This window comes from Macaca fascicularis, chromosome 2 (genome assembly GCF_037993035.2).
Source record: "Macaca fascicularis isolate 582-1 chromosome 2, T2T-MFA8v1.1".
Classification (NCBI taxonomy): Eukaryota; Metazoa; Chordata; class Mammalia; order Primates; family Cercopithecidae; genus Macaca; species Macaca fascicularis.
The window spans coordinates 188,625,836-188,650,250 of record NC_088376.1 but is presented as its reverse complement, the minus strand read 5'-3'; the positions used below and the strand labels follow the sequence as shown (position 1 = coordinate 188,650,250).

The 24,415-nt window shown below is 37.1% G+C and overlaps 1 protein-coding gene and 1 non-coding gene across 22 annotated transcripts in view; one reads left to right on the top strand and one right to left on the bottom strand.

The window, feature by feature from the left end:
• Window positions 1-24,415, top strand: part of NSUN3 (NOP2/Sun RNA methyltransferase 3) — a 221,289-nt gene that overhangs the window by 34,505 nt on the left and 162,369 nt on the right. The window contains exon 6 of one of the 21 annotated variants that reach the window (XM_074033645.1): window positions 12,137-12,708. The exons of the other annotated variants lie outside the window; for them this stretch is intronic. Coding sequence (XP_073889746.1) covers window positions 12,137-12,299 — 163 coding nt within the window. The 3' untranslated portion in view covers window positions 12,300-12,708. Of the gene's footprint in view, window positions 1-12,136; window positions 12,709-24,415 lie in introns of those variants that run through there. 21 annotated transcript variants of the gene reach the window in all.
• LOC123572043 (U7 small nuclear RNA) lies at window positions 443-502 on the bottom strand. The gene has a single exon (XR_006696385.1). It is a non-coding gene; the product is annotated as a U7 small nuclear RNA (small nuclear RNA).

Here is a 24,415-nt window from a genome sequence, read left to right as displayed (position 1 = left end):
ATCAACAAAATAAAAAATCAGAATAGAAATTCCACCAACCTGCCTCTTCCCCCTCTCTTCTCGGTTTTAGGAAACGCCACACCACCATATATTTGCCTAAGTCAGACATCGATCTCCAACTTCCCTCTTTCTCATTTATTGAATCAATCACTAAGACGTCTCAATCACTGAGACACATGTACCTATTACATGTGTCTCAAGTTCACCCAATTCTCTCCATCCTGAGTAGCCTAACCTAAGCCACCAGTATTGTCACCTAAATGTTTTTAACTGGCCCCTAACTGTCCTACATGTCTCCAGTTGTGAGCCGTACTGCTTGATTCTCCACAGTGAAGCCAGAGTGACACATCCGAAATGAAAATCTCGTGTCAATTATCCTTCTGGAAATCCTACAGTGGTTCCCCATTACCAGCAAAATTTCACCCTCTTTTATTTTTAATTGGGGGATTTTCCAGTGAAAACCAGAATTTGCTAGACAAATTCTAAAAGAACTGCAATACTTCATACTGTTAATGTACTGCTCAAGTTCTCTTTTGACCTGGCCCCTTCTTACTTCAGCAACCTCATTGTTTCGGAACTCTTACTCATTTTGTTCCAACCATGCAGTTTCTCAACAGTATCTCATTTCCAAGGCCAGTGCATTTCCTGTTCCTTTTCGTTGAGAGTTCTTCTAATTTACACTCTCCTTGCTCCTGGCAAACTCTACTGATTCTTCAGGAATCAGCTCTGATGTCTCCTTACTGACGCCTTGCCTGATTTCCAGGGAGTGGTGTGGATATTGTCCTCATGTCCTTACCTTCACTTAAAGATAGATTTATTGTTCCTCTGCTACACAATTATCTAGTATGTGCCTCTCTTTTTGACAAGACTGTAAGCCCCATGGGAGCAGGGATTGTTTTATTATTTTTATTCCTACCATATAATTTGGTGCCTGGCATGTAGAAGAGACTAAGTAATTGTTTAAAAACAGTATATTACATGGGTTGAGTATTTAGAATTTATAGGTGTAATTAAATTGATAGCACAGTTAATCTGACAAAAATAATGATGTAATCATTATTGTGCTGCAAGGTGATTAGGCATAAATGTAAAGCAATTCCCATAATTTATTTTGATTAGTATTGCTTTTACATAGCCAAAACATGGCTACAGATGTAATTTAATTTTTTTATCGTTTAATAAATTTTTCTTAATATCATTTAGCATTTCAATCATTCGCATGCATGAACCCCAGATGGGCATCTTCTTATGTCCCAGCAACGAAGGCTCTTCTGTAGTGGCCACTCCTCTCTTCCATCATCTTACTTCCCTAAAGGAATGGTTTTAGTAGCACATCACTTTAGTAGCAAATTGGCAGGGCACAAAGCTGAGATCACATTCAATGTAGGTTTTCATGTAATCATATGAGACTGGGAAAGACTGCCGCACCAGCCATCTCCCATTCTTTTCCTTCAGCAGCTGCTCTACATTCCCTGCCTCTGCTTCCTGGTCTGCCTGAGAGGTTTTGCAATAACTTGAAGCAGCCAGAATTCCAAGTCCCTTGGCTATGTGATTATGATAACAAAGGGGAGAGAGCAAGATATCCAAGCTATATGCAGAGAAAATGATCGGATTCCTGACATCTACAAGTCTTGGGGTTAACAAGATAAAGGAAAAAAAAACGATAATACCAGACATAATCTCTCTTTTATCTCCTGCCCTTGACGTCAAAAAATGAAAAAGAAAAAAAAAAAAAAAAGACAATAGCAATTTTATCATCAGGAATAGCTCTGTTTTATCACTATATCACTTACCTAGAATTTCCTCCTGCTTGTCTTCCAATCTTTCCTCAGATAGTTATTGCATTACCTTTTGTTAACAAAAGGCAACCCTTTTATTCCACAATATGAGATAAAAGGTTTTAAAATGCAAGCATGCAAGAGAGTAAATACATCGATGTGTATGAGTTTCATTCATATGAAGGATTGATTACAGATCCTTATTTTCATTTGCAAAGAGCAATTGGAATGCAGGTAAACAAATATTGTCTGGCCTCATACTGTGGACAGAAGATGGCACTCAGAAGTGAGAAAAGGAGTGGAAAAGATAGGCAAGAGGTAAATAAGGGAAACTTTCTGATTGTATTGTTTTGCCAAAGGCTAGACTTGTATGTACATCGTCTGTTGACAGATACAGTGCTTAAAGGTACTTTATACACATGAGAACTTATACAGCCTTTAAAAACAAGGACATTCTGTCGTTTACTACAACATAGGTGGGACAGTAGGACATTATGCTAAGTGAAATAAGCCAGGAATGGAAAGATAGATGCCATATGATCTCACTTCCATGTGGAATCTTAAGAGTTGATCTCATAGAAATAGCATATAAAGGTGGTTACTGGAGGCTGAGGGTGAAGAGAAGGATGGGGAAAGGTAAGACGTTGATCAAAGTCTGAGAGTTAGAAGGAATAAGTTATAATGATCTATCATGCTGCATGGTGACCACAGTTAATGATGTATATTTCAAAATTGCTAAAAGAATAGATCTGTAATGTTCTTATCACAAAAGAATGATAAGTTGGTGAGGTGATAGATATGCTAATTAACCAGATTGAATCTTTCTACAATGTGTACATAGACCAAGGTATCACATTATATCCCATAAATATTCACAATTATTATTTTTCAATTTTAAAAAAGGTATTTATGCCCTTTATGACTGTGTGAAGTCATGCTGTCACTTTGCCAGAAATTATTTATATTTATGTTACATAAGCAGTCTGCACAGTGTTCAGAATTTCAGCTTTTGGAAAGACAGTATCCTATAATCATATACTCTACAATTCGATATTAATCTGGTACATTTGGTACATTTTTATGAAAAATAAATGAAAATTAATGTCTTATTTGATAGAAGTTTTTTGATGTTAATTTCTTAATTTTTTATTTTTATTTAAAAAAATATTTTAGAGAGAGGGTCTTGCTCTGTCTGCCAGACTGAAGTGCAGCAGTGGTACGATCATAACTCACTGCAGCCTCAATCTACTGGGCTCATGTGATCCTCCCACCTAAGCCTCCTGAGTAGCTGATACTGCAGAGGCATGTTGGCTAATTTTTAAATTTTTTTCTAGAGACAGGGTCTCACTATATTCCCCAGGCTGGTCTCAAGCTCCTGACCCCAAGTGATCCTGATTCTTTGGCCTCCCAAGTGCTGAGGCCATAAGCACGAGCCACTGTGCCCAGCACTGATGTTAATTTTTAAAAAAAAAACTGTTAGTAGATATGTAATGCTCCTTAAATTTTTTAAAATTAATATACATATAGAAGTATGTATAATGATAAAAATAGTAATCTAACTTGTTTTTTGTTTTTTACAATGAAAAACTTACTGGAAGGCACAATGGTGACAGGAGAAAGATCTCAAAACAATATGAGTTCTTTGTATACTTAAAGACTCTTTGATTTATCCATATAGAGATAGAAAAATTAGAATTTTCTATTGAATTTACAGAACATAAAGATAAAAGTTATATCAGATTTCCTCACACATCTGTCCCAAAGCTATTTTCAGGAGATGAGAATGAGGGGCAAGGATAAAAGGAATAATTAAACATGAGCCAGTTCTATTAATGGAATATCACTTAAAAGTATACCTTTATTATCATTTCTCAAAATAATTTTTGAGCCGGTCATTCCTGTTACATGCTATGTGTGTTCATACTATTTAATCAAATTCTTTGTATCAAGAAAAATAAAGTGGGAAAATATACTAAAAATGAAATATATGTAGTCTTTCTAAAAAGTGACTATGATATTTGTATAAGAGAAGTTTACATGATTTTTGGGTGAGAAAGCACTAACTGAAGAATATGATTTATAACAAAAATGTAGGTAACTTATTGCAGTAATATATCATGTCATTTGTTTCCTAGGAGAAAATCAATTACATTTAAAATACTGACCCCTTCTGGTTTTCTTTTCTCACTACTTGACGAGTAAAATCCAATTTGTGAGCTCATTGAAAAAGGAAGCTTAGATTATTTGGTAACGTTTTGAAAATTTGCATAAATCATCCAGATAACAATCCTTAAAAGGTGGTACTCTGACAGCAAGAATTGTGTTTTGAAAGAAACATTAAAAAAACACAAAAAACAAAAACACTAACATCTATTCTCTGATGCACTGGAGCTAAGATAGAGAATACCTAGTGACTGTGCAGCATGGCCTTCATCATTCATCAACACAGTGACCAAAAAATTGATATGTTTATATTGGAAAAATAATATTTGAATATATGGGGCTCTCAGAATGGAAAATTTCCACCACTGCTTCAGCTATGTATATGTTTTCTTTTTAACGTTTGAATAATTCAGTTCATGTTGCATACTGTCATTATATGCTTAGTCATATGTTTGGAATCCAGAAAACAAAAGCAAACTACTATTAACAACTACTGCAACTACTACTACTAATTATTCTCTTCCTCTTTCTGTTCTACCTCCTCTGTATTCTTCATCTTATTTCTTTTTTCTTTAAGTTTAGATGGCAGTAGTCAGAGGTTATGAGATTTAAAATGCACAGTTTATTTGGGGAAAGAACATACTTCTTTTTAACAAGAGTTTACTGATCAAAATATTACACATTCAACGAAATTATAAAAGCCTGAGGGGCCATCCAAAGCTATAATTTGTAACTACTATATTTTCTTTCATAAAAAATATGTGTCAAATATATATTGACAATATGAATACAATCTTGAAAATCAGATGTTATCAGCATTTATTAATTTATTTAACATTATCTACTTTTTAATATTTATTTATTTATTTATTTTTGATAGAGAGTCTCATTCTGTTACCCAGGCTGGAGTGCAGTGGCATGATCTCAGCTCACTGCAACCTCCGCCTCCTGGGTTCAGGCAATTCTTATGCCTCAGCCTCTCGAGTAGCTGGGATTACAGGCATGTGCCACCATACTTGGCTACTTTTTGTATTTTTAGCAGAGACGGGGTTTCACCATGTTGGCCTGGCTGGTCTCAAACTCCCATCCACCTGCCTCAGCCTCCCAAAGTGCTGGGATTACAGGCATGACCCACCATGCCCGGCCTAACATTATCTACTTTATACTGGGAACTTAGCTAAGCATTGCAGATTTTAAAATATGGAAATGATTCTTGTTCTCAAGGTCCTCAGGCCAATTATCATAAAATGTGGTTAAGACCTATAATAATAGAACAGTTAGGATGCTAAGGGAATAGAGGGAAGGATGCCTAACTTTGTTCTTGTTAAGGATGGAGTACAAAATAAGCAGCAGGTAAATATTTAAACTAAAGAGATTTGTCTAATATACAATATTATTATACTATTGTATAATAATATACAATAGAGTATAATATACTGGAGCTAAGATACATATATATTTATTGATTTATTTATTACCTTTGGCTGCATATAGTATGTAGAATAATAGGAATCATAGTGACATACAGTTGATATCTTTTTCCACTTAATTTATCGTGAACATTTCAATTATTCAATAGTCTTTGAAAACATGCCATTCCTTCATTTTTGTATTCATTTATTGAGGTAGTTAGGAATACCTAAAACTCTTCTTTCCTTACACAATCTGGTTAATGAAAGAAATAGTACAAAACTGTATCCTAATGGAGATTAAAAGATCAGCTTTTTAAAGTTCCAGGCAAGAGCTTGATAACTCTTTGGGAAGGAGTTATAGCAGCTGGCCTGTGATCCATTTCTGTTTTGATTTCCAGGGGGACACTCCTAAGGAAAGAAAGAAGGCAGGTGACTCAGTTAAATCTTCTCATAAACATGTAGATAATTGGCTTCCTTGGTAAATAGACTAATGAGTTTTGCTAAGAGGATAGTTCTTATTTATGGCATGCTTTGAGCAGCATGTTCCTGGTTAGGATTGCCTATGGTAAACACAAACTAGCATCTATATAGATTTATGGGGCATGGCTTCCTTCCTGGAGATACCATGTATCAACTGCATAAGGTGTGTTGTGACATAACCTAAATGCTCCCCATCTGTGAACATGATTTAGAAAATTCATCTATTCTGAATTAAAAATTCATACCCAATACTGAAAGCAAGACCTGGGGAGCTATATCAGCTGTCCCAGACCTTTCTCTGCTTCTCTTGTGCCACTTGATTGCCTGTATACTTAAAATTATTATTAAATAGTAAAGCTTGATAGTAGGTAAGGTCTCTGGTCTGTGTGAATCAGATTTGACAATTTGATCTTTTATGTTAGCTCACTCCTGAACCCCAACCAGGTCTCTGTGATGAAGCTGAATTGAGTGGCATGATTTGGACCTGAGTCCCAGTTGCAAGCTTTTTAGTCCAGTCCCACATCTAAATCTGGGGCCTTAATCAACTCTTCCCAGCAGCTATTAGACAAAAAGTAAGAGCCTTGCCTCTTACATGCTTGGCATGAAAACATGATTAAGAGGATGAGGGGATAACTTATTCCATAGTTTACCACAACTGTTATATATACAGTGGAGAGCTACTGAAGTATTTCTAATAATGAAATTACATAATTACATTTATTTTAGAAAGATTATTACACATAGAGGGTAGACACAAGAGAACAGAGAGAGAAGAAAGCTATTGGGAATAAATAATTGGGAAGTTATGGAATTTTTCCAGGTGAGCGATGATTATCAGTGGATTAATGTTAGAAGAAAGCAGTCTTCAAAATAAGATGATACTTTAAACATTTCATTAACTCACCATAGTTTATTCAATTTGTAAAATATGACTGATGTTAAGAGTTTAACATCATTTTTCTTAATAATTTGAAAAACTTTTAATGGATATTTAACAAAACAAAACTGAGCAAATAAGTATAAGTATATTAAAGCATTTGAAACATGGGAGCACATAAATTCTTCTAGTTTAAAAAATTTGAACTGACTTTTCAAGATTTCTAAAGAGTGACCATTGCGTGCAGCAGAGGATGACCTGGCTATTTTGGGAAAAGGCTATTTTGTTGCTTGAGCATTCTTACTTATCTCTTGGTGCTCTGTGTTCTTTTTGCCTCCCCCGAATCTTCTTTCTGTAGGAACAATGACTTTTATGATCCAAAGGATTGGACCTTGGGCTGAAAAACCACGATCCAGCCTATCCATTAAGAGTCCCTGTGACTCTTTCTTCTTCTATCAGCAAGGTTTTCCTGGCATTTGGCCTCATTCTGCCACTCACTACAGGAATTTGAACTTACCATGCCATTGACCTAAATGGAGTCACTAAAATGCCTTTAGTAAACTTCGTAGGCTTTTCTTTCTTTTTTAGTCTGGCTACTGCAGGAGTCAAATGACTTTTTTCTTTAGGAAATGATGGTCATTTTTTCCTCCAAAGATTTATTTAGGACATTGGCATTCAAACTCAGCACTGTAAAGACATAGGGTTTCTGTAGAATCGCTTCGGGAGCTGTCTTGAAGGAATAGAGAGGGATGAACAGGGGAGCTCCTTAGTCTGGCACACCAAATCCAACTAGAGGCAGGGTATCTTTTTTCCGGTTAAGCATGTAGAATTTCACTTGAAGAAAGTTTCTTCTTAACACACACACACACACACACACACACACACACACACACACGGTTTGAATAAACCCTTTTAAATCATTAAAATCAACTATAAACAATCTCCATTCATAAGCACATTTGCCATGGAACAAAATCAGGTCAATTCTGGTGGTTTTCTTGAAGGCTTTTCTTTTTTTTCATTTGTGTGAGTTAAGAGGCAATGGTTAATAGGACAGAGACCCTACCTTGAAGTTAGGCAGGCCTGCTGTGGGTTTGTTGTCACTCTTGGCTCACCTAAGCAACACAAAATGAGATCCTTATATTTAATTTAGTGGAGCAGTTTTAATCCCTACCGTTCCATACTCATATTAATGAGGTAATGAACTGTTAAGAAGAGGTACTAAACGTGAAGTCTCCAAGTGGAAACCAATAATAAGTATGTTAAAATGTGTCATTTATAATCTATTTCAAAAGTGTCTAATGTCATTACTCTGTTGTATTAGTACTTTATAAGAAACATTGCTTCTTCAAGGTAAAAGCTTACTGCCAGTGGAAAGAAGATAATTATCAGCACTGTTTTTGTTTCTTAGGCTGACAAAAGAATAGCCGCTGGGTATGGTATCTCTGAAAACAGCAAGCTTGGTCATGTTTCTTTATCTTGAATTCACACAACTCTTTTGATAATAAACAGTGTGGTATCTAGAAATTTGATTACTTACTGTGAGCGCAGTGAAGGCTACCCTCAAGGCTTGTAAAATAATACTTTCAAAACTGACGGTGGCATTAGAACTATCAACCTGGAAATGTGTGTGTTTTGGATTCTTACAGTGCCATGAAACCTAATTTTAAATCTGCATCTATCTGATAGATCGTACATGAGCTTCAGCTTTTCACCTGAATGTTTTCTTTGGTCGTAGTGTATGATAGTGGTCGGGGTTTTTTTTGTTTGTTTGTTTGTTTGTTTTTTTTTAATTTGCTTTCTTGCCCAGACTGCTGTTTGCCAGCAGAAATAGTAAACTGATAGAAACAGGGTGAAATGATGAGAAACAGGCAGTGGAAAAATGAAAGAAATGGGAACTGCTGAAAAAGAACAAAAATAGAAATATTGGAAAGGAATACTAGAAGTCAACAATGTAGTATTAAAAAAAAAGAAATGGAAAAGTAAATGAAGAAAAAATTCCCAAAGTGCTTCAGGGAAGAAAAGAAATGGTTAAAGATGTGGTTTTACCATTTGTTAAATTATTTTGTAGCAAATAAAAAAATTATTATTATTATTTTTTTCTTGAGACAGGATCTTACCCTGTCACCCAGGCTGCAGTGCACTGGCACAATCTTAGCTCACTGCAACCTCCACCTCCCACGCTCAAGCAGTCCTCCCACCTCAGCCTCCCGAGTAGCTTGAACAAAAGGTATACACCAGCTAATTGTATTTTTTTGTAGAAATGAGGTTTGGCACGTTGCTCAGGCTGGTCTCAAACTCCTGGGCTCAAGCGATCCGCCTGCCTTGGCCTCCCAAAGTTCTGGGATTACAGGCATGAGTCACTGTGCCTGGCCTAATTAAAATATTTCTATTGCTATATCAAATTAGGCATATATATGTTTTGTTGTTGTTTTGTTTTTGTTGTTGTTTGTTTTGAGATGGAGTCTTACTCTGTTGTCCAGGCTGGAGTGCAGTGGGGTGATCATGCAGCCTTGACCTCCTGGACCCAAGTGATCCTCCTATCTCAGCCTTCTGAGTAGCTGGGACCACAGCATGCGCCACCACACCTGGTTAATTTTTTATTTTTTGTAGAAACAGGGGTCTCTCTCTGTTGCCCGGGCTGGTCTCAAACTCCTGTACTCAAGTAATCCTCTTGCCTTGGCCTCTGAAAGGGCTGGAATTATAGGTGTGAGCCACCATGCCTGGCTAATTTTTTTTTTTTAACTAGATTTATTTTCTTTAAATCAGACTATCTGCTGTCTCCTGCCCCACTCTCCCAAACTCCGTTAGGTTTCCCTTTTGTTACTAGAAAGGCAGTGTAAGGGACAACTGACATTTTTAAATGTCTTAATGGCATTTTTGGGACAACATATCTCAATTTTAAAACAGTGGCCATGTTCCATAAGGTCAAGTTTACTTAAAAAAGGTTACCAAACTGTTCTACTCAATCAGAAATGAGACCACAATTGCTAAGTAGCTGCCTTCATTAACAGGCTGTTTTACGTTCTGTAGGAATTTATTATTTAAGACCCAGTTGGCAAGAAGAAAAACTTTTCTCATTTTTATAAATTACTTGTTAGCAAAAGCTTTTTTTCTTTCCGTTTTTTTGTTTGTTTGTTTGTTTGTTTTTAGATAAAGCCTCTAGCCTCTATCTTTTCCATTTGTTCTATAACATAAAAGTTAGAGGTTGCTTCAACTATTCTCTACTCAGAATATTTTTTGGTAAAATTTTTATTTTGATATAATTTTAAACTTAGAAAAAAATGTAAGAATAAATAGTACAAGGAGCTCCTGTGTGCTCTTTATGGAGATTCATCAACTGTTTTACATTTTACCACATTTACTTTTTTTTTTTATTATACTGTGATACATGTGCAGAACTCTATTCAGAATTTCTGTGTGTTAGTTTCAGTTAAATATATTTCTTTGTTTTACACTGAAAATTCTCTTCCTGACCTGCCTCTTAATTAAGGTAGCGTTTATTTATTTATTTGTTTTTATTTTTTTGTTTTATTTTATTTTATTTTGAGGCGGAGTCTTGCTCTGTTGCCAGGCTGGAGTGCAGTGGCGCGATCTTGTCTCACTGCAACCTCCACCTTTCAAGTACAAGCGATTCTCCTGCCTCAGCCTACTGAGTAGCTGGGACTACACGCGCGCGCCACCATGCCCAGTTGATTTTTTTACTTTTAGTAGAGACGGGGTTTCACGTTTTGGCCAGGATGGTCTTGATCTCTTGACCTCGTAATCCATCTACCTTGGCCTCCCAAAGTGCTGGGATTACAGGTGTGAGCCACCGCACCTGGCCTTTTTATTTTATGTTTTTGAGACGGAGTCTCACTCTGTTGCCCAGGCTGGAGTGCAATGGCACAATCTCAACTCACTGCTCACTGAGGCGGAGGCCTCCTGGTTTCTAGCGATTATCCTGCCTCAGCCTCCGAAGTAGCTGAGATTATAGGCGCCCACCACAATGCCTGGCTAATTTTTTGCATTTAGTAGAGATCGGGTTTCACCATGTTGGTCAGGCTGGTCTCGAACTCCTGACCTCAGGTGATCCACCCAACTCAGCCTCCCAAAGTGCTGGGATTACTGGCTGGCGTGAGCCACTGCACCCAGCCCATTAATTTATTTAATATTTTAAGAATATATTTTAAGAATATAGTTTCCAGTTGTGCTGTATGTAAAAAATACAGAATGAATGCAACACAAACCCTGTTTTCAAGCAGCTAAAAATTTATTGCTTGGGAAAAACAGAATAGGGAGACATTCCATGGAGAATCAACAAAAAAGTTTCAAAGACTGAGCTCTGAAGTGGGTCTAGGTGAAGAGACCATTTTTACTCACTTTTTTTCTAAGTGAATACAAGCTCATTCACCTAGTTAAAAGGAAATTATAATCTCATGGGACCACTGTCTGTCTGTCTTTCTATCGAGAGAGAGAGAGAGAGAGAGAGAGAGAGAGGGAGATTTAAGGAATTGGCTTATACAGCTATGAAGGCTAAGTCCCAAATTTGCTGGATGCGCTAGAGCCTGGAGACCCAGGGAAGAGTCAACATGGCAGGTCAAGTGCACAGGCCATCTGCTGGAGAATTCCATCTTGTTCCAGGGAGGTCAGTCTTTTGTTCTCTTCAGTTCTTCAGTTGACTGTATGAAGCTCACCCACATTATGGAGGACCATCTGCTTTACTCAGTCTAACAATTCAAATATTACTCTCATCTAAAAACACCCTCACAGACACACCCAGAATAATACTAGACCAAATATCTGAATATCATGGTTCAGCCAAGTTGAACCTAAATTAATCTAGCCATCATACTGGCTTTCTAACCTGTAGTTTCCGTGACCTTGCCCTCTATTGCCTGTTTATTGAGGCAGTTCTATACTTAGATTCTGCTATAACTCCACGTGGTAGCAAATTCAGTATTAGTTAAGACAGTTTTTCTTCTAATATAACAGAGAGAGAAAGATACTCAAAATAATAGGGACTTAAATAAATAAGAGTCTGAGGAGGCTTCCCAGGGTTGTCTAGGTAATCAGTAGATGACCAGACTCCAGAATCCTCAGGGATCCAGGCCCAATCTTCAGCCTCACAATCCAGGGTGACTATCCCAGTTCTTGCTGTTTAATCTGCATTGCAACTAGTAGGAAGGAGAAAAAGCATGATTCAACATTACTTCCACTCACGTCTCATGGGCCAGACTTAGTCATATGATTGTGGTTATTACAAGGCAGTTTAGGAAATTAGTCTTGGCTGTACCCAATTAAAAATCCCATTACTACGGAAGGAAATGAGAACAGACGCTGAAGAATAGAGGTGTCTGCTACAAGTTGGAAATTCCTTGATCAGGTAATGCTGGAAGATGCAAAGAGAATAACCAAACTCTTTTTTTTTTTTTTTTTTTTTTGAGGTGGAGTCTTGCTCTCTGGACCAGGCTGGAGAGCAATGGCATGATCTGGGCTCACTGCAAGCTCCGCCTCCCGGGTTCACGCCACTCTCCTGCCTCAGCCTCCCGAGTAGCTGGGGCTACAGGCGCCTGCCATCACGCCCAGCTAATTTTTTTGTATTTTTAGTAGAGATGGGGTTTCACCGTGTTAGCCAGGATGGTCTTGAACTCCTGGCCCCGTGATCCACCCACCTGGGCTGGGATTACAGGCATGAGCCACCGTGCCCAGCCCGAAAATAACCAAACCCTTAAGCAAGAAAGTCAATTTGAAAGATTTTACAATAATCAAGTAGTTGACAAAGCCCTTACATAATGAATGGGAGGGGATAACTGCCATTAAAAGTATGAGTTATAGAACTAGATTGCCTGGATTTTAATCCTGGTTTGGACATTTCCTGAGAAATTTTGCACAAATAATTGTCTTGCCTTAGTTTTCTCGTTTGTAAAGTAAGAATAATAATTCATGCCTCAGAACTTAATTGAAAGATTGAATAAGGTAACATATAAAACATTTAATGTCAGATTAAAAAAGGAAATGAAGGATAAAGTTCTAGGGCAGACTGATATTTAAGGGACAGGAAAAAGAGGAAAGGCAGATGGGGAGGCGGAGGCTAAAGGGGGACTTCAGAGAAATAGAAGATGAACAAAGGAAAAAGAGCATCCAGGAAGCCAGATCAGAAGAAAGTTTCATGAAATTGAGGATTAATGGCAGAATCAGGTAAATGAAGGCTGAAAATAGGCTTTTTAGTACAGGCTGTTTGTCTACTTATTTTCTTGCTGAGTCAAGCTTCTGAGGAAAACAGTATTTTTATCTACCTTTTAGAGTTGTACAAACAAAGTATTGTTAAATGAATTACCAAGTTATTTGGAATAACTACCAAGATTGAGTTTCTACATTGAGTCTAATATGTTAAAATTGAACACAACTATCATTTAAATGCCAATCTGTGATGAAAAGTTTCAAATTATGTCTCAGTGTGAAGTGTGTGCTTTCAATCACCTCATCATAATGCTGTACAGCAGCACTTTTAATAGGTGGAGGTTGTATGCTCTATGAAAGGACTGGTAGCTCAGATTCTCAGGTCATTGCTTAAGACCTATTAATTCTACTTTCTTTATGTTAAAAGTGCCTGGAGGTATATAGTTATTTTTTACCTTCAATGGGTATTTGAGACAATTGGGACGATAGAATGAATGCATGTGGTGTCCTATGTCTTATTGCCCCAAATTCCAAACTTATTTTAGCAGTCGTAATATTTGCTTCAGGGCACATAGCAGTGATGAAGTTTGCGGTCCTAGATTTGAGTGGCAGTCTTCGTGCTGCATTTATTAGCTGTGTCACTTCAGGCAAATCAGAGTCTTTGTGACCCTCGATTTGATAAATCTGGTCAGACTATATACCTTGTACATCTCACCTCATAAGGTTTTATTAAAACTCTGTCTGTGAAACGCTCTTTAACTAGAGCACCAGGTAAACATAAGGTTAATGTTATTAATTAAGCCGATCACGTGTCCTACACTCAGTTAACATAGGAGTCAGCATCTTGTTTGATTTCTGGACCAAATCCACATTCTGTTCTCTTTTATTCAGGTAGATTCTTTCTATTTTGTTTACTTATTTTTTTAAAATAATTTCTTGTATTTTAGATTCAGGGGGTACATATGCAGGTTTGTTACACGGATGTGTTGCGTGATGCTGAGGTTTGGGATTTGATTGATCCTATCATCCAGGTAGGGAGCATAGCATCAAATAGTTTTTCCACCCTTACCCCCCTTCTGTCCTCTCTTTTCTAGTAGTTCCCAGTGTCTATTACTGCCATTTTTATGCCTATGAGTACACAATGTTTAGCTCCCATTTATAATTGAGAACATGCAATACTTGGTTTTCTGTCCCTACATTAATTCATTTAGGATAGTGGTTTCCAGCTGCATCCATGTTGCTGCAAAGGACACGGTTTCTTCTTCTTCTTTTTTTTTTTTTTTCCTTACTGCTCTATTCGAGTTTAAAGAAAATATAACAATTTCCTCACAGAGGAGTATGTACAATGTGTCCAGTGTTCTCTGGAAGCATCTCACCTTTTCAGTTTTGGACTTAAACTGTCATTTGGGCAGTGAAATAAAAAGACTGTCTGTAGTTTTCCTACATTTTTCACATGATTAATTATATAACTGTTTTTCTTTTCTACATATGTTGCAAATAGCTTTATAAGGTAGTCTCATTGGCTTTCTGAAATATTAATTGAATATTAAATGGTTACGATGGACCAATTGCAGGATTTATGTTCCTATGCTTATTTTAAATTTTTAAAATTCCTACAATCTGACTTGGTTTTAAAAAATGTATAATGCTAGATTTCTGAGAAGGCAAAGCTTGCTAATATTGTGGCATTCTTTACTTATATTTGCTTCCAATGGAATGGTACTATTGCCTTGATACTCTAATGGCGAAGGAAGGGACATGAATAAAGATGAGGAATAAATATATTAATCATAGTATTTGGGGGCTATAATCTTAATTTTTCAGGAGCACAGACATGTATGATTCTTTTACTTCTGTACCAGAAACTGTAGGCAAGACAGTGATTGTGACTTCAAACTTGTTACAGCGATGACATAAAAGGAATTTGTTTATCTCCTGGTGATAAGTCGTGAAGAATTAATGAAAGAGGGAAAATCACTCTTGTTTCGGTCAAAAGATGGCACTGTTGCTGTGCTGATTGTTCTTTTCTGCATTTTTGGCTCAGCCCTTTTTAAATGCAGAAAACAGTTGAATACAGTGATCTAATTAACACTGACCCTCCCATCAGAATGCCAAATTTTCTAATCAAGCACCAAAAGAATAGATCCTAGAAAGGGAATTTATATTTTTAAAAATGTGTTAGTATGTTTTAATAGCTATTTATAAAAATAACATTCTCTGTTTGAAACTCAGATATTTACCAAGGGAAAAAATAGGACATCCTGCATCGTGCTTTAAATTTTAGTTACGTTTTGAAACACTCTCCTTTGGAACTTTGATAACTGTGTTTCAAGACATTTTGGGTTTTGTTTTGTTTTGTTTTAGTTTTTCAAGGTCATTGAAATTATGCTATAATTAAGATAATACATGTTTTTCTTTAAGGTGTTTCAGTCAAGGAATAATTTTTCTTTTATCTTCCTTTCTTACTCTCCTTTAGTTAGAAGCCTATGTAGATTAGTCTGGGAATGTAAAGGTGGTCTGTCTTGTGCTAGAGAAGCAACACATTCTCACCTTGTTTTAAGCCAGTTTCTTAAAAGGCTCTTGAGGCATGATTCTCTATTTTCCTCTAAGCAGACCTTTCAAGGATGGAGAACTTCAGTGAAAGGCAAATCATTAAACTTTGGGAAAGACAAAATGAATGCCTTAAAAAAATGAGTTTATTATTGATTTTACAGTTTCTTTAAAATACAGACACGCAGATCAAAACATTTTTTGAGGGAGTGAAAGGAGGAATCCTTGGAGTATTGAGAACACAAAACAATCCAGTTTTCCTTAGAAAACGCTGGTGGACTCCTGCATATAGACGATTTATTCGTAGATGTGCCTACCTGATGCTTTTAAAAGTTAACGTTTAAATGATTTACTTGCAACAAGTAATTAGAATTAAGCTTTAACTGGATAACTATGTGGTTAACTAGTTTTATCATACTAACTAGTTTTTTCATACATGCATATTTACAGAAGATATTGTATATAGTTTTACAGTATAATTCATTTGGATCTAAAATACAAGCCAAAAATCTTATTTAATGGCAGATGTGTTTCAGAATTCAGAATTTGTTTGGATTTTAAAGAAGTAATATAGTACATACTTAGTACATGGTCTAACCTCCTTTCCACAGGAGCGTCTGGAACAATACTCCATAATCAAACATATTAATATTTTTTTCAGCAAGACGTATGAATAGTTATACCACATGAGATAAGTCTTGGCCATAAATAACCTTACATGGGTTTAAGTCAGATTTTTAACACAAATGAATCTGCCACAACTTTTTTTTTTTTTTTTTTTTTTTTGAGACAGAGTCTCTATCACCTAGGCTGGAGTGCCGTGGCACGATCTCGGCTCACTGCAACCTCCGCCTCCTGGGTTCAAGTGATTCTCCTGCCTCAGCCTCCCGAGTAGCTGGGGTTACAGGCACACGCCACCACACTCAGCTAATTTCTCATATTTTTGGTAGAGATGAGATTTCACCATGTTGGCCAGGCTGGTCTTGAACTCCTGACCTCAAGTGATCCACCCCCTTTGGCCTCCCAAAGTGCTGGGATTACAGGCGTGAGTCACCGCACCCGGCCGCACAACTTACTTTTTAAAAACCTGTAGGTTGCAGAGCTTTTTGGATTCACAACAGAGTATAAGAGATAGACCTGAAGTGGCACTTGAGTGTATTCTGTGAATTGTCAAAAATCTATTGAGGAGTTTCTGTTCACAAATGAGGGAAGTTTAACATTATATTCTATTTAATGGTTTCTTTTTAAAAACTGTATTGTTTTGTTTTCAGCAGCTTCATTAACTAGGTGGTTCAAACACAAAGTGCATTTCAGCCTGTTCCACGATACACTGAAAGACAAGGGAAGATTTGGGGAAAGTTATCTACCTGATATCTGCCATATAGTAACAGGTTATCTGGTATACATTCCGTGGCAAGGAGGCCATCTTCCTTTCTCTTTTAGTAGTACTTGGGGTAAAATCATTTTCTACTATATCCTTTTTTCTTTTTTTCTTACCTTCATTGTGCAGCAGACCATTGTATTATATGCTATAAAATTAATCAAGATCACCTTTGTTTCCTACAGCAGGGTTGCGAGAGAGAATCTTACCTCATATTTCAAGTAGAGTTTAAACCTGATCAGCACTTTTGTAGGAGACTTCTGAAGGGAATATGTGTGTTTCAGAGTAATGATAGAGGGATTATATTATGTCACAATTCTGCTTCCTTTATAAGTACTTCCTCCAATAAAGAGAAGTTGGTTAATGGGTACAAAAATACAGTTAGGTAGAAGGTATAAATTCTAGGATTTGATAGTACAGTAAGGAAATTGTAGTTAACAATAATTTAATGTATATTTCAAAGTAGCTAGAAGAGAATAATTGTAATGCTCCCAAGATGAAGAAAAGATAAATGTTTGTGGTGATAGATTTCCTAATTACCCTGATTTGATCATTCTACATTGTAAACATGTATGGAAATAACACATATGCCTCAGATTATCTACAATTATGATATGTCAATTTTTAAAAAAGTACTTCTCCAGCTCTGCATTATAATTGGGCATTTTATATTAAAGAATATGGAAAACCCAAGATAATGTTTACTAGTTTCCATTTTAGAGTACTAGGTTAGCATTCTACTTAATCTGATCAAATAATGCTTTTGCTTCTACTGTTGTTAGTCATGACATTTTTCTGACTTCTACTTAAATATGATTAGAAAGTTTACTGTTATCATTAGAATTCAATGATGAATAATACCAGTCTTAATACAGCTTGTTTTGTAATAATTTCATGCATTATAGTTAGTGGTTAGCATGAGTGAATAATATGACATTACTCAGGATCTTGTTAAACCATGATACAGGATCATTGAGGAGCCGAGGGGCCATGGCACATTTAGAGAGGTTAATAGAGGATACTCTACTATTATGCAAAAATGGATGTTGCTTGGCTGGCTGTTTAGTTTTCCTTCCTTTTATTTAAAAAAAAATAATAACTTGCATGCTAAAGACATTTACACAAGCATAGAGAACCCTTTTGCCTTTTACCAGATCCCAAACCTAACCTTTTTTTTTTTCTTCTTTTTTCTCCAATCCTGACTTGTCTTTTTATGTGGTCAGTACCACAGCTTTGCCAAAGTTTATTAGTATTATTCAAGTCTTTCTAGTTTCTAAATGTTTTGCCACCTCCAGAATTTAAAATTTGTTAGTGGGCTTGTTAAGACCTATTAAGCAATATCTTTCTTTTGTTTTGAGTGAATCATTTTTCTCCCCCAAACAGCCCTTCTCACATCCTACCATCTAACTGTTGTAAAAATACATATACAGTCCTCTGTTTATGGTTTGGATGAAACCTGTTTCTTGTACTTGTTTCTTGTGATAATAATTACTTGTTTCTTGTACACTACTTCAAAATGTGTGTAAATTGTTATGGAAGCAGATGATTTATCCCAGACATTATTTTAGTGGACAGGGCCCTGTATATTTAAGGTACTTACATTTTAGGAGTGTGTTAATTTTTGCTTAGTATATTGTAAAATACATCTTTTAATTTTGATTGGAAAACGAAGACCAGAAATATTGCTTTTTAAATCATTGAATTTGTCTGATTATAAAGTTGTTGTATGTTCTTGCCTTAACAGAAACTATAGTGTGTAATGATAAATTGTAATTATAGAGATAGTTTTATACTTTCTGCAAAAGCAGTGGGAGGCCACAACATGGTCTGGTTCAGTTCATGAGAAAAATGGCATGTATGGCTCTGGGGCAGAGGAACAGGGAGGTGGTTTCAGGATTAAACTGTTCCACCTCAGATCATCAGGCATTAGTTCGATTCCGGAGCTCAGGTGGTGATTCCCGCTCACCCACCACTCACCTCCTGCGGTGCAGCTGGGTTCCTAATAGGTCACAGACTGGGATTTGTCTGGAGGCCCAGGGATTGGGGACCCCGATCTATGGCATAAGATAATTCTCAGAGTAGAAAAATCTTAGCTATAAATCCTGGGAGTGAGTTTTTCCAGATTGCCTGCCTGCCTTTATCTTTGAATACAAATTTCTGATAGTTTTAAGATACATGCCTACTGAAAGCAAAAGGATTAAAATAATATTTACACAGCAAGCAGCAGTAGCAAAACAGTAAGACCATTTGACAGGAATCCCTAACATTTGCCTTATGGTTTTGAGATTAACCCAATTTGTTTTAAAAAGCCTTTGTGTTACCACATACAATTTTCGCACTTAGAAAATAATGCGGGCAGTTAAGTTATACCAACCTAATTTTAGAAAGATAAATTATGAATGTCGAAATGAAAGCTAAGCAGAAGAATCAGTCAACATTGGCAGCATTATAGAAATTAATTTAAATTTGCGTTAAGCCAGGAACATATTGTTTGTAAATTATGAGGCTTCTATGTACTTTTGTATAGCTTTAATGAGAAAGAATCATACTTACTTGATTAAGCATCGGCGTTGCTAATTGTGGAACTAAGACCAAAATAGTCATTTTAATGGGAGGTTGGAAATATCTGAATTCAAATACTGCCTATATCCACAATAATCTAACATTTTTATTGTATATTTCTTTATTTTTAATTGTTGTAAAATACATAACATAAAATGTGCTGTCTTAACCATTTTTGAGTGTACAGTTCAATAGTGTTAAGTGCATTCACATTGTCGTACTACCAATCTCCAGAACTGTTTTCATCTTTCAAAACTGAAAGTCGATATCCATTAAGCACTAACTCTTCATTCCCTTCACTTCTTAGCCCCTGGCAACCACCATTCTACTTTCTGTCTCTATGAATTTGACTATTGTAGATACCTCATGTAAGTGGAATCATGTGATATTTATTTATAGTGACTGGCTTATTTCACTTAGCATAATGTTCTCAGGGTTAACCCATGTTATAGCATCTGTCAGAGTTTTCTTCCTTCTTAATGCTGAATAATATTTCATCATATCTATGTATCTATCTACACATTTTGCTTGGCAGTTAATCCACTGATGGACACTTGGGTTGCTTCTCTCTTTTGGCCATTGTGAATAATGCTGCTTTGAACATGGGTGCAAATATCTCTTTAAGACCCTGCTTTCATTTGTTTTGGGAATATACCCAGATGTGGAATTGCTGGAGCACATAATAACTTTATTTTCAAGTTTTTGAGGAGCTGTCATATTGTTTTCCATAGTGGTTATACCCTTTTAATAATCTAACATTTTTAAAGAAAGTCTTTTTTTTTTTTTTTTTTTTTTTTTTTGAGACGGAGTCTCGATCTGTCGCCCAGGCTGGAGTGCAGTGGCGCGATCTCGGCTCACTGCAAGCTCCGCCTCCCGGGCCGACGCCATTCTCCTGCCTCAGCCTCCCGAGTAGCTGGGACCACAGGCGCCCGCCTCCGCGCCCGGCTAATTTTTTGTATTTTTAGTAGAGACGGGGTTTCACCGTTTTAGCCAGGATGGTCTCGATCTCCTGACCTTGTGATCCACCCGCCTCAGCCTCCCAAAGTGCTGAGATTACAGACGTGAGCCACTGCGCCCGGCCTAAAGAAAGTCTTATACGTATTGCTATAGTTAGTAGAAAATGATCCACAATGAGTGTAGTTACAACTTCACTTAGCAAATTGGCCTTTGCCTTAGTGTGTTGCTGTAAAAACAGAAAAAAGAAAACAACGCCATCATTAGATGTGTATTACTTGTTTCCTATTGCTGCTGTAACAATTTACCACAAATTTAGTGGCTTAAAATAGCACAGATTTGTTACCTTTGTGCTTCTGGAGGTCAGAAGTCCAAAATGAGCCATGCGGAGACTAATATCAAGGTGCTGGCAGAGATGCGCTCCTCCTGGAGGTGCTCAGGGAAAATCTGTTTGCTTACCTTTTCCAGCCTTCAGAAGCAGCCCACATACCTGGGCTCTTTGCCCTAGGCCAGCAATCCTGTCAGTTCAACCTGGACTTCCGTAGTCACATCTTCACCAACTCTCTGCCTCCCTCTTTCAATGATAAGGACCTTTGTGATGACATCGGGCCCACTCGGATAATCCAGGATATTCTCCCCATTTTGGGATCCTTAATTTAGTCACATCTGCACATAGCCTTTTGCCATGTAAAATGGCTTGCTTACAGGTTTTGGGGATTAGGATGTGGTTATCATTGAAGGATTATCATTCTTCCTACCACAGGATATTTATTATCCCTTTAGCAGTTCACATCTCCAGCATCTAGATAGGAGCCATTTTTGTTTGCATGGGGAATATTTAGAGGGCAGTGAATCATAAGGAGAAGAAACACATAAAAAGTTTTTTTAGAGACTAACAACAAGCACCAAAGTGTGAGAAGACCCTCAGTGGTAGGAACCCCCAAAAGATCTCTTTAATCAATAAATGAATACATGAGAGGTATAGAAGTCCTGGATACCATAAAATTTTAGTTATCTGGAACCTCAGGGAATACCTTTTCTAGAGAGATTATCCCTTACCAGTCAGAATTTTTAAAAATACATATAACTGGCCAGGTGTGATGGCTCACGCCTGTAGTCCCAGCACTTTGGGAGGCCAAGGCAGGCAGATCACCTGAGGTCAGAAGTTTGAGACCAGCCTGGCCAACATGGTGAAACCCCATCTCTACTAAAAGTACAAAAATTAGCCTGGCGTGGTGGCAGGTGCCTGTAATCCCAGCTACTCAGGAGGCTGAGGCAGGAGAATCGCTTGAACTGGAGAGGCGGAGGTTGCAGTGAGCCAAGATCGCACCACTGCACTCCAGCTTTGGCAACAAGAGCGAGACTCCATCTCAAAAAACAAAAACAAAAACAAAAAAACATATAAGTGACCTCCATGGCAAAAGCTCTGATATTTATTCTTTTGTCAAATCTCCACTTTAATTTGTATTACAGAAATACATCAGATGGGTAAAAAATTAAACTACAAATGAGCTCCTAGTGAAAAGGAATGTTCTCCTGCAACTCCTTCTTCTCTTCCTCCAGTCTGACTCCTCAGAGGCAATTACTTCTGATGATTTCTGTTCCTAATTCATTTTTCAGGTCACCCCCAAATCTCTAAATAATGTTTATTCATTTTCTAAAATTATCAAAAAATTAGACATTAACTACTGCGCTATTGCAAGGATTTATGTCACTTATACCACCCTTCCCTCCTCACACTACCCTGCACCCTGCAATCTCATGCTGTACTCAGTTTCTCCCTGTTGGCTCTGAAACTTAGTACCGTACACTTAGACCTACATTTCTTATTCTATTAGTGGGGGAAAGTTCTCTTAAATACACATCACACCTTTATTATCTTTTTTTATTTATCTTTATTCTTTAAAAAGTAATAATTAGAGGCAAATATCTTTTGGCTTTTCTTTTTATAAAATAAGAACACTTACACACCCACCCTGCCTTCCATTTCTCCCTCCCTTCTACTTCCCAGTATCTTACAGCTGTGCTTTCATATTGTCAAGGTTGATCATATTCCTTCTGAGACCTTAAACTCTATTCTGTAACGTTACTAAGATTGGTCTTTGCAGTAATTCTGAACATTGAAAAGACCCATATATGGTGTATATTGTTTAATTCTGTAAATATTGTACACTGCATAATGGAATAATATGTTAGAATTAAAATTCCTTCTCTCTTGGTTCGATCTCATGAGCAGAATACTACTGAAACATTTTTTCTAGAATTAAATAGATGAGAAAATTGATCTCTCCCTTTCCCTCCCAATTATGTATACTACATCTTCAAGTTTTTCTCAGTTTTCAGTCATTTCATCTCTTTTTCTTCTCTCCCTTCTCCCTTCCTTATGGAGAGCTCCCTCTTTTTCTAGACTCCCACACAGCTCTTACTCCGAGGCTCCACTCCCTTCACTGCTCTTCTGTGTTGCATCCACTCTTTTCTGAATTACATTTCTCCTCTTTCTTGCTTTATCTCCTCATTTTGCTAGAATTAAAATTTCCGAGTCATCAGATATCTGCAAGTTTCTGTATTGTTGCTACATATTTATTTTATGAGTTGGCTGCAAATAGGATTCACTTTAAATTGCTTTTTCCTAGGATTTGGAATGTATTTCTCCACTGATACCAGTCTGATTCCTGGGCTCTTAATAGGTGACCTGTTTTTCTCTTTGGAGGCATTAAACACCACCTCTTTGTTCTTGAAATTCAAACATTTAACAATGATGGATCTGAGTGTAGGTGTTTTTTCTTCATTATAAAGGTGAAGTTTTGACAGTTTTCATCCAGACCCTCTCCATCCCCTCCTCTTAACTCTGTAATCTCATCTCAGATTACCACCCTGGCTCAGCTTGCTCCGGCCACACTGACGTCCTCTTTCCGCGAACATGCCTGAAGGTCTTTTCACTGGCTATTCTTTGATATCGAAAGCTTTTCTCTCAGATATCTGCTTGGCTCACTCCCTTACCTCCTCAGAACTTTGTTCAAATGTCACTTTCTAAAATGGCAATCTGTTCTAACTGTCCCATTTAAAATTGTAATTCCTCTCATCCAAGCACTCCTAATTCTTTTATTCTGCTTTTATTTTCTTCATAGTTATCTATCACTAAATTGCATACTAAGTAAAAAATATGTGCAAACCCGTACATATATGTGTGTATGTATGTATATGTGTATAGGTTTGTCTTTGTATATGTGTATGTTTATGTATGTGTGTATATATTTATATTAGTTTGCTAGAGTTGCCAGAGCAAAATACTACAGACTGTGTGGCTTAAACAATAGAAGTTTATTTTATATTTTATTTATTTTTTTCTTTTCTTTTCTTTTCTTTTTTCTTTTTGAGATGGAGTCTCGCTCTTTCACCCAGGCTGGAGTGAAGTGTTACGATCTCGGCTCACTGTAACCTCTGCCTCCTGGGTTCAAGTGATTCTCCTATCTCATCCTCCCAAGTAGGTGGGATTACAGTCGTCCACTACCACACCTGGCTGGTTTCGCCATGTTGTCCAGGCTGGTTTCGCCATGTTGTCCAGGCTGGTCTCGAACTCCTGACCTCAGGTGATTCACCTGCCTCGGCCTTCCAAAGTGTAAACACGCCTGTAGGATTACAGGCGTGAGCCACCGCACCTGGCCTAGAAGTTTATTTTATCACAGTTTTGGACGCCAGAAGTTTGAGATGAAGACATCAGCAAGATTTGTTTCGTCTGAGATTTTCTTCATGGCTGGTAGATGGCTGTCTTCTCCCTGTGTCTGCTTTATATGGTCCTCCCCTGTAATTCTGTGACCAAATGTCCTCTTCTTGAAGGATCCCAGTCATATCCCATTAGGGCCCACTTTAATGAACTACTTTTAACTTAATTACTTCTTTATAGACCCTGTCTGTAAATATAGTCACCTTCTAAGGCACTAGGGGTTAGGACTTCGACTAAGGAATTTTGCAGAGAGACAGTTTAATTCAAAACATACTTAATTTTTTATATTCTATCTCCCCCAGCTAGAATGTAAGTTTCATGAGGTGAAAGATTTTTTACTGTTGTTCTGTCTATTGAGATATACTTACTACC